At 40.9% G+C, this 20,040-nt stretch overlaps 1 protein-coding gene across 1 annotated transcript in view; it reads left to right on the forward strand.

The window, feature by feature from the left end:
* SVEP1 (sushi, von Willebrand factor type A, EGF and pentraxin domain containing 1) overlaps positions 1-20,040 on the forward strand; it is a 193,131-nt gene that overhangs the window by 142,376 nt on the left and 30,715 nt on the right. Inside the window, exons 30-38 of the mRNA XM_003407810.4 lie at positions 145-315; positions 1,338-1,511; positions 2,094-2,213; positions 5,125-5,301; positions 5,528-5,612; positions 6,413-6,604; positions 7,624-7,791; positions 13,514-14,186; positions 16,215-19,006. Coding sequence (XP_003407858.2) covers positions 145-315; positions 1,338-1,511; positions 2,094-2,213; positions 5,125-5,301; positions 5,528-5,612; positions 6,413-6,604; positions 7,624-7,791; positions 13,514-14,186; positions 16,215-19,006 — 4,552 coding nt within the window. The remainder of the gene's footprint in view (positions 1-144; positions 316-1,337; positions 1,512-2,093; positions 2,214-5,124; positions 5,302-5,527; positions 5,613-6,412; positions 6,605-7,623; positions 7,792-13,513; positions 14,187-16,214; positions 19,007-20,040) is intronic.

Raw genomic sequence — 20,040 nt, forward strand, 5'->3', positions numbered from 1 at the left:
CCAGTGAACTGGTTATATGTCATGTTGTTTTAATATCAGTACAGTAGCTCTCAGATACTGGTGCAAAATAAGACTTGAAACCCCTGTCTTGATGGCATTGCCACCGTGTTGCTGACAAGATCTGCCCGTTTTCTTTGCCCCTAGATTGCCCGTCTTTAGAAGGAGCAGTACCTCACCTGCGAACTGCATCAGCAGATTTAAAGCCAGGCTCCAAAGTCAGTCTGTTCTGTGATCCAGGCTTCCAGATGGTTGGGAACCCTGTGCAGTCCTGTCTGAATCAAGGACAATGGACACAACCACTACCCCACTGTGAACGTGAGCTGCCTTTGTTGAAGTCATTTCAGTGGCTCTTGAAAAACGTTGGAACCATAAGAACACTGTTGAGGAAAGCTAGATAAAGGCTAGGTACTTCATAACATATATAGCACATATTCGTTGAATGCTTCATTTGCGTAATTAACTGTGCTGGCCGCCGTGAGAGAGGTCAGTAATACAAATCCAAAAAGACCACCTGTGAAGCACACAGGTAGGGCGAGGAACCGAATATGAGAGAAAGACAGACCGTGCAGGCTGGCGGCCCAGGGGGACATCAGTCATTGCTGGGTGGGAAATAAGAGATCTCTCCAGTTGAGTGCATTTATTCATTTATCCATTCATTCATTCCTTCCTTCAACAATTTTTTAAGTATCCACTATATGCTAGGCATTGATCTAAGTCCTGGAAATGTAGCAGCCGGGAAAAAGAAATCTCTGTTCTTGTGGAGTTTACATTCTAGTGGGAGAGGCAGATGATAAACATATAAATATAATCTTATTCACTCATACTAAATAATAATGGCAAGAGCTAGCAGTGAGAGCTATGAAGAAATGTAAATCAGAGTAGAGAAATACAACGTTAGGGGGCTGGGTGAAGGCAAGACTGCTATTTTAGATAGGGTGGTCAGGAAGGTTTCTCCATGCCACTTACTACCACCTGACATATCATATATTTATCTGTTTTTGTCTGTCTACCCCCTCTAGAAAGTAAGGTCCACAAGGAAGGGATTTTGTCTGTTTGGTTCACTGCTGTAACCTCAGCACCTAGGATAGTGTCTAATAGGTAATAAGACCTCAATAAATATTTAGTAAGGAATGAATCGCAGGCTTCTTATGAGTCAGACGATGCCTGGGTGCTGGAGTACAGCTGTGCCTACAGCAGGCTACCCCCTTAGAGCTGTTTCAGTCTATGGTTTCTGTGCATTGAAAAATGTTGTGCTTCAGTGAACTCCTAGTATGAGTACAATGTCCTTCGAGCGTTTTACTCCTAATGGAGTTATGTTCCTCTGGGTCACACTGCAGGCATTCGCTGTGGGGTGCCACCCCCTTTGGAGAATGGTTTTTATTCAGCTGAGGACTTCTACGCTGGCAGCACAGTGACCTACCAGTGCAGCAATGGATACTATCTGTTGGGTGATTCAAGGATGTTCTGTACAGATAACGGGAGCTGGAATGGCATCTCGCCATCATGCCTTGGTGAGATAACTTTTAGCAGTTACTCTCTGGATTTATTCTAGCTTAGTAGTGACAATCATCCCAAATCTATTTTGTGACCCAGAATTCCTGAGGCTCTCCTGGCATGCCTTTGATAGCCCTATCTCATTCCAGTAGACTCTGGGCAAGCCTTAGTGACAAAGCTGCTGTCCACGGGAAGCTGTTGCCGTCCATTCGACCCCTACTCATAGTGACCTTATAGGACAGAGTAGAACTGCCCCATAGGGTTTCTAAGGAGCAGCTGGTGGATTCAAACTGCCAACCTTTTGGTTACCATCCAGACTCTTAACCACTGTGCCACCAGGACTCCTCTGTCCACAGAGGTGCCAAAAAAAAGGTTTTAAAATTTTGCCAGGCTCAATAGTAAGACTATCTTTTAGTCTAGGAAAATAACAGCTTTGGTCGTATACCTGGAATGTACTTATGGCTATTATATTTAAATTTTATAAATATATATAAAGTGTTATGAGTTAAATAATATATAATGGTTTAGAAGTAAAAACAAATATTTCTATGTAAGAAGAACGAATCAACTTTACTATTTGTAAGTGGTTTTCATTTTAGATGTTGATGAATGTGCAGTTGGATCAGATTGTAGCGAGCACGCATCCTGCCTGAATACAGATGGGTCCTACGTATGCTCCTGTATCCCACCATATACAGGAGATGGTAAAACTTGTGCAGGTAACTCTATATGCATAACTGGGAATTGCTATTTCAATTTTTTTAGTCAAGTATGTTCTAAATGGAAACCCTGGGGGCATAGTGGTTAATAGCTGCAGATGCTAACCAAGAAGTCGGCAGTTCGAATCCACCAGGCACCACTTGGAAACCTGTGGGGCAGCTCTATTCTGTCCTATAGGGTCATTATGAGTCAGAATCGACTCAGTGGCAATGGATTTGGTTTGGTTTTATATTTTAAATGTATGTTATTAAAAATAGGACATTATTTTCAACTTCAAAGGGCATCCTTTGAAGGGTAGAGAAGATGAACATCTTATAAAGGCATATGAGTAACAAGTAACCCGTAAAACCTGTTGCCATTGAGTCAATTCCGACTCATGGCATCCCTATAGGATGGAGTAGAACTGTCCCATAGGGTTTCCAAAGAGCACCTGGTAGATCCGAACTGCTGACCTTGTGGATGGCAGCTGTAACTTTTGACCACTATGCCACCAGGGCTTCCAAGTAACAACTAAGATAATTTAAATTATCTTTGTGCCTCTCCCAGCGTCTCAATATCTGAAAAACAAAACTGAGAGCCAATCTATACTACTGGAGCATTGAAGAAATGTCTACAAGAATAGTAGAGTGCTCTTAGAAATAGAAACAATGGCTCTCCTGCCTAAATCAGAGCAAATAGAGCTGCCAAATGAAAAGAAGATGCTTGATTGCATCTTCAGTCTCACTATCTCCCGCTGCCTCGGGGCACGGAATTATATTACTATTAAAAAAGGTGCCTCTAGCCCTGCCACATCTCTATATTTTGTGATAAATTTTGTAATACTGGCCAAGCTCTTAGCTTATTGTTGTCTTCCTACATTCACTGTATGGAGCAACTCCCAGAAAACAACAGGACAGAAAGTAAAGAGGACTTTGATATAATGGATGAAATCATCAGGGTATAGGTAACCAAAGTAAGGTTCATAGATTATTTGCAAGAGTATTCCTGCTCAAAGAAAGGGAGAGATTATCCTGAAGACTCAAAACCCACTGCCGTTGAGTCAATTCCGACTCATAGCGACCCTATGGAACAGAATAGAACTGCCCCATAGAGTTTCCAAGGAGTACGTGGTGGATTTGAACTGCCAACCTCTTGGTTAGCAGCCGTAGCACTTAACTACTACGCCAGACTCAAAACAGGACACCGAAAATGAATTAGTACAGGAACCAGAGGGAAATTTCAGGAGACTTCTTATATGCAGTAGGAAACAAAGTGACATAACTTCTCTTAAATTTTCTTTAAAGCCCAAAGGTGTAAGGAGAAAAGATGCTAAGATTAAAACACAACAGAAAGAAAAGCAAACTCCACAGAGAGACAAACGCATCAGATAGCAAGCTTTGAAACCAGTTAGTTCACCATAGGGTTTCACTTAAATAAGTATTCTAAATTTGTGCTCAAATAGCATGCAAATGTTGTAAATAATTTTTTAAATACAAGATAAATATAAAATGGGCGTGTGGGAATGGCAGGGAAATGGGGGAGTGTGGTGTAGTGGTGAGTGCCTGAAGTACTCAGAGGCATAGTTTGAATGCATACATATATAATCAAATAAAATGCAAGTTGCAGGATGTCTTTAAATATTTTAGATTATTAAGATAAAAGGTACGTTTAAAATTCCTTTTTAAACCTACTGCTTCCTTGAGAAAATATGCTAATTATTAAAACAGAAGAAAAAAATGAAATCATCTGTAATCCCAACCCCCAGAAATACCTACTGTTAGAATTCGGGCATATATATTTCCAGTATTTTTTCTGTGTGCTTTCTGTGTACTTATAAATATGCATATACATGTATTGATATAGATACTTAAACACACTGTATATGCAGTTCTGTACTTTATTTCATGTATACTGTTACATCATTAACATTTTTTATGTCACCGAATATTCTAAAAACATGATTTTAATTCCTCTTTTATAATCCACTTTGAGGATTTCCTATAATTCACTTTTCTCTGTATTTTAACATTTAGGCAGTATCCACTATGGAAGATACGTACTTTTTAGACATAAATCTTCATGTTTACCTCTGATTATTTTCTCAAAATCAAGTCCTATAATTGCACTTAGGTTTTAAGAGGATTTCATTTCAAGTTCTTGATTTATATAGCCAAAATGACCTTCAGAAAAATTGACTCATTATGTTTTCCCCTTTTGAGAATTCAAGTGTTATATCTGTGCTTGTTGCTCCACTCCAGCTCCAAGTTCCCTCCCCAGCTGCACTGACTCGCGATCTGTACATCCAAAAAACCGAAACCAGTGCCGCTAAGTCTGACTCATAGGACCCTCTAGGACAGAGTAGAACTGCCCCACAGAGTTTCCAAGGAGCGCCTGGTGGATTTGAACTGCCAACCCTTGTTGTCTGTATGTAGGAGGGATTTATGATCCACAGTCTGCCTGGAAAGGGAATCTGGGGGCTTTTCCTCAATCTACTTCAGTAAGGTCTTTACCTCAGCTTGAGAAAAAGTCAATTGCTCTTTAAAAGTGGGTGTGAGGCTATGGGGAGTATGGGGGTAGGAAAGTAGGAGGGGGCTGAAGCCCTCCTGAGTCATCCCTTAGCAGTACCACTACTTGTTGCCAATGAAAAACAACCTTTTGGGCCAGATAAATTTTGTGCATTTTTGGTAGTCATTGCTGTCTCAAAATATAATAAAATATAATAAAAATATAATAAAAAAAAATATATAATACTGCCTATTAAATATATGTCCGGCCTAGTGGCCAGTGTGTCACTGCACTTCATACATCTCCCTCCAAAAGCTCTTGTCAGGATTTTACCTGTTACCTATAGGGGAATTCTCTGCTGTGAGACCTTGCCTCGTTGTGTGAAAGCCACTTATTGTCCCCTCAAAACTGTTTCTTTCTTCTGAGAACCTGTAAAATGTAAGGCTCCAGGAAATCCAGAAAATGGCCACTCTTTTGGTGAGATTTATACTGTGGGTGCCGAAGTCACATTTTCTTGCGAGGAAGGCCACCAGCTGATGGGGGTAACCAGAATCTTGTGTCTGGAATCTGGAGAATGGAATCATCCGATGCCATACTGTGAAGGTATGTTTAGTCAGTGTTCCATGTTTATTGTGTTTGGCACTCCTAGTAAGGTAAGGTGTAGAAATGTACTGTGACATTGTATCAATATTCTTTGTATTTGAAACCCAACTATTAGGCTCACATCTAAACATGACAAAAAAAACCTAGAGTTGCCCCTTTGAGCTTTCAGAGATTTTTGCACACGCTAGTTAAGAAAAGTAATGCTTTTTGTTTTTCCTCCTTTAAGCTATTTCTTGTGGTGAACCAGCTATTCCAGAAAATGGTGGCGTCAATGGGTTATCATTTACCTATGGCAGTAAAGTGACATACAGGTAAGTGTTCAAACTGCATAGTAGAAATTGATAATATGCTGGGAGAAGGGGGAAAAATAATCCTAGAGGATGCTTTTGAATTAATATAGAATTACCTGAATTATGAGTGGTGTTAAGAAATCTAACCCAATAATCTAATAATGGTAGTTAACATCTAAAATCTTAAATCCTTTGCCAAGTAGCCCATTATTGCCACCAGCACCCGCTTGAGGCACCTTGAGAATGGATGACATGGAGGGGTGGTATTCAGGCTAATAGAATACTCTTTGTTTTAAACTGGAGGTTTGGCTCCAAACCCAGTATGTCTCCTATCAGGGGTCAGACCACCTCCAAAGAAAATTTTGTTTGAAGCTCTTAACCCATGGCACAAACTGGGGGCAAGCCAAATCCTCAAATCTGTCAGTCTGTTTATCTCCTAGCAAGATCCCTGTGGAAAAGTTACACGGTAGCAACCTTGAAAAAAAATAAATGCTTTACTTCAGCAGTAAGAAAAAGTGAGAGGGGGGAAAAAAAAAAGTGTTGCCATCGAGTTGATTCCGACTCATGGCAACTCTATAGGAGAGAGTAGAACTGCCCCATAGAGTTTCCAGCGGGTGCCTGGTGGATTCAAACTGCCAACCTTTTGGTTAGCAGTCATAGCTCTTAACCACTATGCCACCAGAAAAGTGAGAGAGAGAAAGAAAAAAGAATTATTCCTGTATGTGTAAATTCTCAATATCTTAGTGGGGTGGGAGGACGTTGGGCACAGCTAAAATTATGTAAATAAAGAAAATTCTCTAATTTTCCTGTATCTTCTTTAGGTGTGATAAAGGATATACTCTGACTGGTGATAAAGAAGCATCCTGTCTTGCTAGCGGTTCTTGGAGTCATTCACCTCCTGTGTGTGAATTGGTGAAGTGTTCTAATCCCGAAAATATAAATAACGGAAAATATATTTTGAGTGGGCTTACCTACCTTTCTACTGCAACATATTCATGTGAGAAAGGATACAGGTAAAGTCCATGGGCGCCAGCCAGCTTCTTGCGATACTTTGTTCCTCGTTATTTATTCAATAAGTTTCATTTGTATGTGATTGCCTGACTTTAAACGCACATTCCTAAATGTAAAGAATATTCTCAAATTTGTTATCGTCCTGAGGCCTAGCTTATAGAAGATGCCCAGGGAAGGAGTAAATACTCCATCTGACTTCCACTTCATAAAGCCTTAATTCAACTACCATAACCATTCAGACTGTGATCATGAAAGTGAAAAGTGTTTGTGAAGCATAACGCAATCCCTGATAAAGTACTTCTGTGATTGGTTTTTTTTGTAAACGGCTTACTAAGCTTATTCTCAGGATTGCATGGGATGTTGTAAAAAGCATGTCAAGGTGAAGGACCAGGTGTTTAATATTGTAAGAGATTAATTTGATTCATGGTATAGGTAAGTGTGTGTGTGTGTTTTCAACCCATGGGACAGTAGAGAGAGCCAGGCTGTGATCAAATGATAAACATGGCCAACAGGATCTGAAATAAACATAAATGACACAGACAGCCACAATCAGGTTGACAAGGAAAGGTGGCTAAGCCATGGCGTAAGGATGCATATTTGTAAAGTCAAAGAAAGACCAGAGGTCAGAGTCATGAGCAACGCAGTTCAGACTCCAGGTTCATGGCAATGAACGTGCCCTTTGGCCTTAATTAACTTGATTTTCTAGCTTCTCAGATGTCTGCCTTCCTTTAGATCCTAGGCAACCCATTAACCGGTTCTCATCCGAGTAATCTGCTGTTCACGAGATCTGAGTGCCCTACAGTGCACATTAATCTGTTTTATTTTGCACCAGATGGTGCTTGTTGTTATGGTGTTTTAGCCCGTTCATTGTTTCCCATGGTATCACCTGTTGAGATTTCCCTTGCATTTATATAAACAAAATATGAAGAAACTTTTTAATTAAATTCCTCATATGTTCCCTATTTTCTTTAAGTCCTTCCTGTGTCATCCAGTGAAAGAGGTGATGTCATTCTTCCTGTAGCTTGCAGGGCCCTTCAGTCATTGAATGCACGGCATCAGGCAGCTGGGACCCAACGCCACCTGCCTGTCACCTTGTCTTCTGTGGAGAGCCGCCTGCCATCAAAGATGCTGTCACCACTGGGAGTAACTTTACTTTTGGGAACACTGTCACTTATACTTGCAAGGAAGGGTGAGTAAATCCTACAGCAGGGAAGCCAGCAGAGGGAGCCCAGGGAGTAGATGAAGGAAGCTGAGGAAGTAGATGTCACCACCTGTAGAGATGGGCTCCAAATCACCTCCCCAAAAAAAACCCATTGCCATGAAGTTGATTCCGACTTGTAGTGACTCTGTCGGATAGAGTAGAACCACCCCATAGGGTTTCCAAGGAGCAGCTGGTGGATTCGAACTGCTGACCTTTTGGTTAGAAGGCAGACACTTAACCACTGGGCCACCAGGCCTCTGGATGGGCTCCATTGAGCACTAAATTTCCTGGCAGCTGAAGCCGGAGAGCTATATGCTCTTGTCTTCCGACAGCAGAAAGGGAATGTATTCTCCTCTGGAAGCAGTGTTTTCCTGGAATTGCAGTAATTTATCAAATCAAGCATTGAATAATGGACATGGGACAATTCAGGGGAAAATACCTTTATGCTTTAATTAAAGGCATAAAAATCTCATTTAAATAGGCATTTGTATATTTATCCTTTGCAAAAGCAAAAGCAAAACTAAGTCTCACAATTTAAATATATGTCTGCAAAAAAAAGATAATAAAGCCCAAGTTTTTTAATGCCTAATGATCTCATTTAATTCAGAGATAAAATTTTTAAAACCAGGAAGCAGATTCCAAAGTGCTTTCACACTTGATTCTCATGAAAACGCTGTAAGGTATGAGAGAAGAAAGTGGCTCAGGATGGGTTGGTAGTCCGCTTGGGGTCTCAAGGCCTATACTGAGAAGGACTAAATTCCAGGTCCGCCGACTTGCACTTTGTTGTTTTTCCCATGCTGCTTCAATAAATATCCTCACCATTAATTGCACTTTCACACTCCAGTTGTACTAGAGTAGCCTTTCACATGCCTGGATAATAATGTATTCATGACTAGGAGCAGCGACAGCAGAGGGGGTTGCCATTTTCTGGGTTTGTATCTGGATTTGTATCTCAGCTCATGTCATTCAGTAACTGTGGCCTTGGGAAAATGGTGTAACCTCTGTGTGCCCCGATTTTTCTCCTATGTAAAATTAGTTCATTACAGGTTCATACTTCTTACAGTTACTGTGAGGAATAAGATGATATAATACATTACCTAGCCAGGAAAAAAAAACAAAACTCAATAAATTCCAGAAACTTAGCCATCATTAGAATGATGAAAGGACGCAGTTGCTATACCATCGTGGAAGTGGGAGAGCTCATCGCGCTAAGACAGGACTGCCAGCAGATGGCGCCAATATTTGCTTGCAAAAAAATCTCACCCGTCAAGCCCAAAACCTCATTTATACCTTCCGCCCCAGACTTGGCCTGCCGAATTCATCAAAACAGTACACTGGAGATTTTCAGATGTTTGCCCAAATCAACAAAGTGGTCATCTGTTTCTCAGTTTCCTTTACAGCCTTCTGTGTATACTCCTTTGGTGAGAAACTTGGGAGGGAGCAAGGGTTAAATTAACATCCTAAAATCCTAATCAGATAGCTCTGTTTTTATTGTCCTCAAATGTGAACTTCTAAATGCAATTACTGGGTATGCTAAGATAAAATCTTTGATCATTATTATTAATGCAAAACAGAACTAATTACTAATGTGGGTTTATGCTTTTTATTGTCCTTATTAAATTGCAGCTGATTAAATGCATAGTATGCTGCCCTTTTAAGGTTCTTCTAAAAAGAGAAGAGCAAATAAGCAGCTCGGGAGCTCTCTCATAAAGCCCTCCGGGCACGTACCCATTAGCGGACTTCCACTCAGTGTGGCAATCAAATCACTGAAAAGTATACTTGAACATCAGTTTGCCCGTTTTCAAAGGATTTTTGGTTATTATTCCAGAAACATGCAAATGTATTCCAGCCAGTTCTTTCTAAGATGAGTCCTTTTATGGAATCACTGTGATATTCATGGGCCATTTTTCCTTGGGATTATGGAATAAAATGATTTGTTTTATGCCTTATGTGGCCCGATTTTTGGTAACAGTCTGCAAGTGTGTTCACAATGCCTCTTGAATGAGAATACAAAAATATCACACAGAATTTAATTAAATATTCCAACATTTTAGATTTGTACCAATTCCAATTTTTTCTGCTTTGGTAGCCAACATTTATAGGGCCTATCTCACCATCTGTACAAAATTTTTCATTCTTTAGGTGTTTTTTAAATACAATAAAACCAAAACCATTGCCATTATGTCGATTCTGACTCACAGCGACCCTATAAGACAGAGTAAAACTGCCCCATAGGGTTTCCAAGGAGCGCCTGGTGGATTCAGTCTACCAACCTTTTGTTTACAGCCATAGTTCCTACCACTGTGCCACCATGGCTCCTAAATCTTACGAGAGACCTTGTTAAATGTACTGCTGAAAATCATTTCCAGTTAGTCTATACCGGCCACAATTTAACTCCTTTCCATCACCATAAAGAGCCCAGGTGGCACAATGGCTGAGCACTTGGTTATTAACCCAAAGACTGGAGGTCGAACTCACCCAGCGGCTCCATGGGAGAAAGACCTGGCAATCTGCTCTCATAAAGATTACAGCCTAGAAAATCCTATGGGGCAGTTCTGCTCTGTTGCATGGGATCGCTGAGTTGAAAATCAATTCGACAGCACCGAACAACAACTATCACCATAACCTTATCAAAAAAACACACAAGGTCCCCGTGATCACCACTTCTTTCCAGGGGCTCACATGCCACTCCTGACTATTTGTAAAAGCTTGAAATGCCACAACTCAATCACACTCCCATTTTGCTGCTTATGCTACTCCTCTGCCTTGAATGACTCCTCTTCCACCTCTCTTCTGCCGTGACTTCCATCAATAGCCACTTCATCTGTGGGGCCTTTCCTGTCCTTCCCGTTCACCAGGTAGAATCAATCATTTCTCCTTTACGCAAACACCGTGAGAAGAAAGAGGGCCTACAATGCACCAGGCACCTGGTAGTTGCTGGGGAGACAGACTTGTAAAAATTAAATGCATCGGCATCACCTCTGGGCATCAAGTGACCCTTGCCTAGCACTTAGCAGTGTGCCTGGCACATGGCCCTTACGAATCATTTAAGGAAGGACTAAATGTTGACTGAGACACATAAAAGAGAAGTTGTTAGGTCTGACAGAGGTATATTGTAGGTCCTAAGAAGCTATGGGTAGTGCTAAAAATGCGTCCTTTAGATTCATTGATTCAACAAGTATGTATTGAGTGGTGATCATCCATACATTATAGAAGAGCGTTGCTGTGATTTTCCATCGAGGAGTAGTAGTCAGGGAAGATTTTCAAGAAGATTGGGGTCAGAGGCTTAATGAGGTGCCGCCAATTATAAAACACGACTCTTGTGTCCTCAAGAAGCCTTGAAGGATAAGGAAGTTTGTAGAGGTGGATGTGTCTGCCTCAGAGCCACTGGTCCCATGAAATAAAGGAAGCATTTCATAGGTGGCACATTGGATCCTAATAAATCAAGGGTGTCTAAGGTGGTGCCTATAAATTTCAGCCAATAAATATACTAGCAACATCAAGGGACCTGTGAAAATAATGATGCATGGTTCAAAGTGTGAAAATAATATAAACTGTGCCCTAAAACATCAGGAGCCTCAACAGATGGACTTCCATCCAGAGTACCTCCTATACAGGAATAGTAGACTCTAGGCATTCAGACCTGGAATAATGGATTTTTAATAATACAAAATACTTTTAGGGTATTGTCTTTGTACCTTCCTGGGTCCTCTAAGCTAGAAGTCATCTGAAGATTTATTAGGATCCATATACAAAGAACTGAGCTTACCCAAAACAGTAAATTGCAGCCAACCTTAGCAGCAGACTGCTCCACTGTTGGGGACCACCATAAATATTAATTTTGAAACCACTTCTGTGCATAGCATGATACATGGCCAGGGGCAGATTAACCAGTAAGCAAGGTAAACCCGTGCATACCTTGTTTATTGGGTAGTCTGTCCCTATATGTGCCTATAGGTAGAGTGGATGTGCACATCTCATCTGATAACTGTATTATTTTTTCCTTGATATCTCTGTCTCCTATAAATTCCATAAATCTTGCCAGGTGAGATGCAGGAATTCCAGCCCCTCTTTTTTTTTTTTTTTTCTATAATAGACAACACAATATAAAACTAAAAGCGATCTCAGGAGAAATGCTAACTAATCAGCTCAGAATTAGTGCAGAAGAGTGGGTCAATACTTTGTAGTAGTGACACCGCAATACAGCTTCCAAAGGTCGCCCCCAAATTGTGATCTAACTGACCTCATTTTAAAAAGAGAGAGCAGTGTAGTAGCAAAGGCGTAGGTGTGGAAATCAGATAAACCAAACAGATCCCGAGTCTGCTGTTTGCAGCTGTGTGACTTTTGGCAAAATTCTCAGCCTGTCTGAACCACCCTTCACTCATCTGTAAAATGAAGAAATCAATCTGTCAAAACAGGATTAAATTAGGTACCCCATGATTTTAGTCCGTTTACCCGTTGTTGTTATCAAAATGATAGATCGGATATTGAACATTCCTTCAAAACTCTCTGTCGTCTTTCTCCTCGGTAAAAAATTGAGAATGAAAACAAGAAATGATACAAATACAATTATTCTAATAGTGTGCGGCATACTAATTCTTTCCACGTCAGAGAGAGAGCACTTGAGTGTAATTTAGGATTTTTGCAAATCATCAATCTGTCATGGTGTAAGGCCAAACACCTGGTGTATAAAGAAAGGCTCAGAGTTACTAAGCAAAGTGTTTCCATTCACCCCTCTTTGAGGCAAGCATTGTGGGTGTAAAGGAGGCCTACAATGTACCAGGCACTTGGTAGTTACAGGAGAGAGAGACTTATAAAAAGTAAATGTATTGGCATCACGTCTGGGCACCAAGGGACCCTTTTAGCACCTACCAGTGTGCCTGGCACATAGCAGGCCCCTAAGAGTTATCGAATCGCCAGCCTTTTGGCTAGCAGAGCAACTGTTTTAACAACTTCACCACCTGGGCTCCTTAAGAATTATTTAAGGAAGGACTAAATGTTGATTGAGAGACAAAAGAGAAGATCTTAGGTCTAACAGAGGGGTATTGTAAGGCCTAAGAAGCTGTGGGTAGTGTTGAAAATCCATCCTTTAGATTCACTGATTCAACAAATATGTATTGAGTGATAATCTTCTATTACATTAGGAGTAGTAGAGCCATACATGCACAACTTTTAACTAGCCACATGGTTAAGGGTTTCCCCAGTTAGGAAGCATTGGAGACTGAAATTACAATCACTGCTTTAAAGTTCATTTAATATAACTGTATAACTATGAGCTATATGTAGACTAAATTTGGTTTATCAGAAGCTTGTTTCCAAGACTAGTGCTAAAACCAGTAGACCAAATGGAGTTCCAGTTTTTAATTGAGTCTAACAAGACCATAGCTTACAACTCATTTTTTCTTTTTAAAATATGTGTAACAATTATTAGAGATCCTTTAAAAGCCATTTGATCAAGAAGCCCAATATTCAAACAGTAAATATCATTTTAAATACTGATTGTGGTTGAACAACATGAAAATCATGACTAATGTCATTGAATTGTATGTGTGAAGAAGGTTGAAATGGTAAAACAATTTGTTACGTACGTATTTACCACAATAAAAAAAGAAAAGAAAGTCATTATTGGAAAGGTAAAAAACAATAAGAAGATGCAATTATGTTTTCCCAAAATATACTTAGTTATTATTTCTTTCCTCCAACCTCATAGCTATACCCTTGCTGGTCCCGACACCATCGAATGCCTCGCCACTGGCAAATGGAGTGGAAGTAACCAGCAGTGCCTAGCTGTCTCCTGTGATGAGCCCCCCAACGTGGAGCACGCCTCTCCAGAGACTGCCCACCGGCTATTTGGAGACATTGCATTCTATTACTGTTCGGATGGTTACAGCCTGGCAGACAACCCTCAGCTCCTCTGCAATGCCCAGGGCAACTGGGTGCCCCCTGAGGGTCAGGCCATGCCTCGCTGTATAGCTCATTTCTGTGAAAAACCCCCATCTGTTTCCTATAGCATCTTGGAATCTGTGAGCAAAGCAAAATTTACAGCTGGCTCAGTTGTGAGCTTCAAGTGCATGGAAGGTTTCGTGCTGAACACCTCAGCAAAGATTGAATGTATGAGAGGTGGGCAGTGGAACCCCTCCCCCATGTCCATCCAGTGCATCCCTGTGAGGTGTGGAGAGCCACCCAGCATCATGAATGGCTATGCAAGTGGGTCAAACTACAGTTTTGGGGCCATGGTGGCTTATAGCTGCAACAAGGGGTTCTACATCAAAGGGGAGAAGAAGAGCACCTGCGAAGCCACAGGACAATGGAGTAGCCCCATACCCACATGCCACCCTGTATCTTGCAATGAACCACCTAAGATCGAGAATGGCTTTCTGGAGGTAAGAGGCTGATTAGCAAGTGGACCATGGCTTCCATCACTTGGGGGGCCAGCACATTGTGGCTAACCCAAAATTCAGGAGCAGGAGCAGTGAACAGATTAATGGTTGAAAAATAGAAAGTGGCTAAAGTCTATAGGTAGTAGATAACCCGTAAAAAAACCAAACCCATTGTCCTCAAGTCAATTCGGATTCATAGCAACCCTATAGAACAGAGTAGAACTGCCCCATAGGGTTTCCAAGGCTGTAACCTTTTTGGAAACAGACTGCCACGTCTTTAACCCATGGAACACATGGTGGGTTTGAACTGCTGACCTTTCGGTTAACAGCTGAGCACTTAACCACTGCACTACCAGGGTTCCTTAGGTAGTTGATAGTGAAGAAAAATTAATAAAGATTATCATGAATCCTTTTAATACCTCACTTTCTACATTCTACTTTTTTACTAGCATATAGGCATTCTAAACACTTTGTGGCAATATTTTAGCCCTAAATATGAAGTTGGAGTAAACCAATTTAATAAAATATCACTATGGTTTATAGATGAAATTATTCCAAGATGGGTGTATACTTTATTTCATAGAAATCAAGGTTTAAATGGAACCCAAGAAATCTATTATATTTTCTTATTTTTTAGATAAAAGATGAGGTAAACCATCCATTCATCATGTAGTCTTTGCAACCTAAAGCCATTTTCATCACGATGGACAAAGAGTTAAGTCAGACCCAAACGTGTCCTGCTCTCACACAGACGTGTCTTCTCATTAAACCCATCAGGAAAACAGGCATAAGATTCTAGTCCTCCAGATCAGGGCCGTTACAAATAGGCAATAGTGTGATTATAAAACTTTTTTAAAAGCCCACACATTTTTCTCCTTTGTATTCAAAAACAACAACAAAATAAGAGCAGATTCCTTTGGTAGAGGGTGCATGTGATATGTAATGAGGTTTTCTTTATGTATTTAACACATATTTCTGGAGCTCCTACTAGGTGTCAGGTACACTTGGCAGTATATTAGGCCTGTGATGGGGTGGTGTTTTCATACATGTGGGTACTCCAGCAGTAAATAAGTAAACAAAACAAATAGCTAATTGCAGATAGTGATAAGGTTCACTATAGCATGGAAGCTAGAATTTACCATTGTCGCTAACAAAGAACCTTAGTAACCTTTTTAGGGATTTCATAATGAATTCATTTGTTGCATTGCCTAAAAATGGCCACGTTATATATTGTACACTTATTTATTTGAATATTGAAGTAATGGACATTACATGTTTATTTTAAAAAGGTGAAATACTGCTTTTCATTTTTCATCCCAGGTGCTAGTAGCAATTTAAGAATATATATGTGAGGGATGGAAACCCTGGTGGCGTAGTGATTAAGAGCTGTGGCTACTATCCAAAAAGGTCAGCAGTTTGAATCCACCAGGCGCTCCTTGGAAACCATATGGAGCACTTCTACCCTGTCCTGCAGGGTTGCTATGAATCAGAATCAACTTCACAGCAATGGGTTTGGTTTTTCTGGTATGTGAGGAATGAAACTGATAGTATTCTTAGGACCATATCTAAGAAAAATACCCTATTTGCTTTTTCATTATCTAACAGCGTTAAAGAATAAATGTGTGTGTGTTTCGTTTTTATGATTAAAACAACAAACTATAGCATTGCTTTGGTCAGCAAGATTTTTTTTTTTTTTTTAATTTGCCTGGTAACTTACAGTTTTCAGTATTGCTCCATCAATTCATCAATCTGTTTAGAGACTGTTGATCTGGTACTTATTATGGGTTCAGCACTATGATAAACATTTCGGCAGTGGGAATTACTTAATTTGGTCTTACTGTCTTTTTCACTTATAAACAAAAATAAGGCAGGCCTATTGGATAAAATATAAATTCGGATTCACTGCAGTCCTAGTTGATTCATTTTAATGTAAGCATTTTAGTTAAGTTCTTCTTTTATTAGCCACTTTATTTAGTTAACTATGTTATCTGGTGTACAATTGCACTTAATCATTTTCTTCCTTTTATACAGCACACAACTGGCAGGATCTTCGAGAGTGAAGTGAGGTTTCAGTGTAACCCAGGATACAAATCAGTTGGCAATCCTGTATTTGTCTGTCAAGCTAACCGCCATTGGCACAGTGAATCCCCTCTGTCATGCGTCCCTCTCAACTGTGGAAAACCTCCCCCAATTCAGAACGGCTACATGAAAGGAGAAAACTTTGAAGTAGGATCCAAGGTTCAGTTTTTCTGTAATGAAGGTTATGAGCTTATTGGTGATAGTTCTTGGACATGCCAGAAATCTGGCAAGTGGAATAAGAAGCCAAATCAAAAGTGTGTGCCTGCCAAATGCCCAGAGCCACCCCTCTTGGAAAACCAGCTAGTATTGAAGGAGTTGACCACAGAGGTAGGAGTAGTGACATTTTCCTGTAAAGAAGGCCATGCCCTTCAAGGCCCCTCTGTCCTGAAATGCTTGCCATCCCAGCAATGGAATGATTCCTTTCCTGTTTGTAAGCTGGTCTTTTGCCTCCCGCCTCCACTGATTTCCTTTGGTGTCCCTGCCCCTTCTTCTGCTCTTCATTTTGGAAGTACTGTCAAGTATTCTTGTGTGGATGGTTTTTTCCTAAGAGGAGACCCTACCACCTTCTGCCAAGCTGATGGCACCTGGAGCTCACCACTGCCAGAATGTGTTCCGGTAGAATGCCCTCAGCCTGAGGAAATCGTCAATGGCATCATCGATGTGCAAGGTCTTGCCTATCTCAGCACAGCTCTCTACACCTGTAAGCCAGGCTTCGAATTGGTGGGAAACACTACCACCCTTTGTGGAGAAAATGGTCACTGGCTTGGTGGAAGACCAACATGTAAACCCATTGAGTGTCCAAAGCCCAAGGAGATTTTAAATGGCAAGTTCTCTTACACAGATCTCTACTATGGGCAGACCATTACTTATTCCTGTGACCGAGGCTTCAGGCTCAAAGGTCCCAAAGCCTTGACCTGTTTAGAGACGGGTGATTGGGATATGGATGTCCCGTCTTGCAATGCCATACACTGTAATCCTCCACAGCCCATTGAAAATGGTTTTGTAGAAGGTGCAGATTACAGCTATGGTGCCATGATCATCTACAGTTGCTTTCCTGGGTTCCAGGTGGCTGGTCATGCCATGCAGACCTGTGAAGAGTCAGGATGGTCAAGCTCCATCCCAACATGTGTACCCATAGACTGTGGCCTCCCTCCTCACATAGATTTTGGAGACTGTATTAAGGTCAAAGATGGCCAGGGGTATTTTGACCAAGAAGACGACATAATGCAAGTTCCATATCTGACACCTCACCCTCCTCATCATTTGAGAGCAATGGCTAAAATCTGGGAAAATTCAAAGGAGTCTTCTACTACACATTTGTCAAACTTTCTGTATGGCACCATAGTTTTATATACCTGTAATCCAGGATATGAACTTTTGGGGACCCCTATGCTGATCTGCCAGGAAGATGGAACTTGGAATGGCAGTGCACCTTCCTGCATTTCCATTGAATGTGACTTGCCTTTTGCACCTGAAAATGGCTTTTTGCATTTTACAGAGACTACCATGGGTAGTGCAGTGCAGTATAGCTGCAAACCTGGGCACCTTCTAGTGGGCTCCAACATAAGACTCTGTCTACAGAATAAAGAGTGGAGTGGTGCTTCCCCACACTGTGAAGCCATTTCCTGCAAAAAACCAAACCCAATCATGAATGGTTCTATCAAAGGAAGCAACTACACATACTTGAGCGTGTTGTACTATGAATGTAACCCTGGATATGTGCTAAATGGCACCGAGAGGAGAACATGCCAAGAAAATAAAAATTGGGATGGCACTGAGCCAATTTGCATTCCTGTGGACTGTGGTTCACCCCCAATCTCAGCCAATGGCCAAGTGGTAGGAGACGTGTACACATTCCAGAAAGAGGTTGAGTACACTTGCAATGAAGGGTTCTTGCTTGAGGGAGCCAGGAGTCGTATTTGTCTTGCCAGTGGAAGTTGGAGTGAAACCACTCCCATCTGTGTGCCTATCAAATGTGCCACCCCACCACAGGTGGCAAATGGAATGATGGATGGCCTGGACTATGACTTTGGGAAGGAGGTTGTGTTCCACTGTCAGGAGGGCTACGTGTTGCATGGTGCTTCAAAACTCACCTGTCAAGCAGACGGTAACTGGGATGCAGAGGTTCCTCTTTGTAAACCAGTCAACTGTGTATCGCCTGAGGATCTTTCCCATGGCTTCCCTAATGGTTTTTCTTTTTATCATGGGGGTCATATACAGTATCAGTGCTTTCCTGGTTATAAGCTCCATGGGAGTCCTTCAAGAAGGTGTCTCTCCAATGGTTCTTGGAGTGGCAGCACACCTTCCTGCCTGCCTTGCAAGTGTTCTATACCAATAATTCAAAATGGAGCTGTCAATGGGTCAGATTTTGGTTGTGGAAAGGCAGCCTGGATTCAGTGCTTCAAAGGCTTCAAGCTCCTGGGACTTTCTGAAATCACTTGTATAGCCAATGGCCAATGGAGCACTGCCTTCCCACATTGTGAACACATTCCCTGTGGTTCTCCCCCAACAATACCAAATGCACTCATCAGTGAAAGTGGCTCCTTGGAGAAAAATGTGATAACTTACAGCTGCACACCTGGGTATGTTATGCAAGGCAGTTCAAATCTGATCTGTACAGAGAAAGGGGCATGGAGCCAGCCTTATCCAGTCTGTGAGCCCCTGTCTTGTGGACCCCCACCCTCTGTCGCCAATGCAGTGGCAACTGGAGAGACATACACATATGAAAGTAAAGTGAAACTCAGGTAAGACCATGGCTTTAGAATATCCAAGAGGTGTAAGCACTAGGGTTGTAAAAGAAGTGACGGGTCAAAAATTTAGCTAATTATGGGGGAAAAAAAAACAAAAACCTGCCATCTCTGGACTGGTCTGTGGAACCTAAAGCTTTTAACCCTTGACTTTATTCTACCCATAATTATGTAGAAATCCATTGACTGTAAAAAAAAAAATTGAAAAATTTTTAAGGTTTAGTTTCTAATGTAATTGTCGCGACTGTCATATTCTGTTGAGCTTCATGAAGCAGCAAGACCCTTTACTAGTTTGAGTATCACTTGAATTGCAAAGCTCTTCTTTAAATGTCACGGTGGTAAATTGCTTTATGATGTCACTTGATGATTTTATTTATACCTGCGAATGTTGGGGAAATAGGGTAAACCTGAAGAATTCAGGGCAAAAAAAAACCGTACTTTTATTGGTTAATGTAAATAAGGGAGATATCCTAAAAGGGACCTCCAACCTATGCTAGCTGAACAAATTAAGCTTTTAATGTCCAAAATAGTGATTTTTTTTTGCTGGAAATTGCCCTGTGTAAAATATTTAAAGAAAGATGAGAAAATATGCAATGAATTTATAACTTAAAATTTTGATTGGAATAAATATCCGTAATAAAAAAAAATAGATAAAGATATTTTCTCAATCCTCAAAATCAATTTAAATTATATTCACATCTCTGAAGGAATTACGAATTATCCTTCACATATTGGCACATTCGGTTTTATGGATGATTTAACAGCTCTTCTTAAGCATGTCTGTTGTGTACGTTTTAGCCCTGCCTTCCTTTTCCCTCAATTACAGTGAGAAGTCGACCTAAGGGCGGCTGTCAGTGATAAGCAAGGGAAAGAGTAGCGGATCATGCATTGAGCAGAAAACAGCAACTGTTCCATGCTTTTGAGATAATTTAAAATTTTCTGTGTGGGTATTGGCGTATCAGATATTTTGAGAGGCCTCAATGTTACCTACTCCTCAAGATTTTCCAGTTTTTATTCCTTGTGTGTTGATT

This window comes from Loxodonta africana, chromosome 9, assembly GCF_030014295.1.
Source record: "Loxodonta africana isolate mLoxAfr1 chromosome 9, mLoxAfr1.hap2, whole genome shotgun sequence".
NCBI lineage: Eukaryota > Metazoa > Chordata > Mammalia > Proboscidea > Elephantidae > Loxodonta > Loxodonta africana.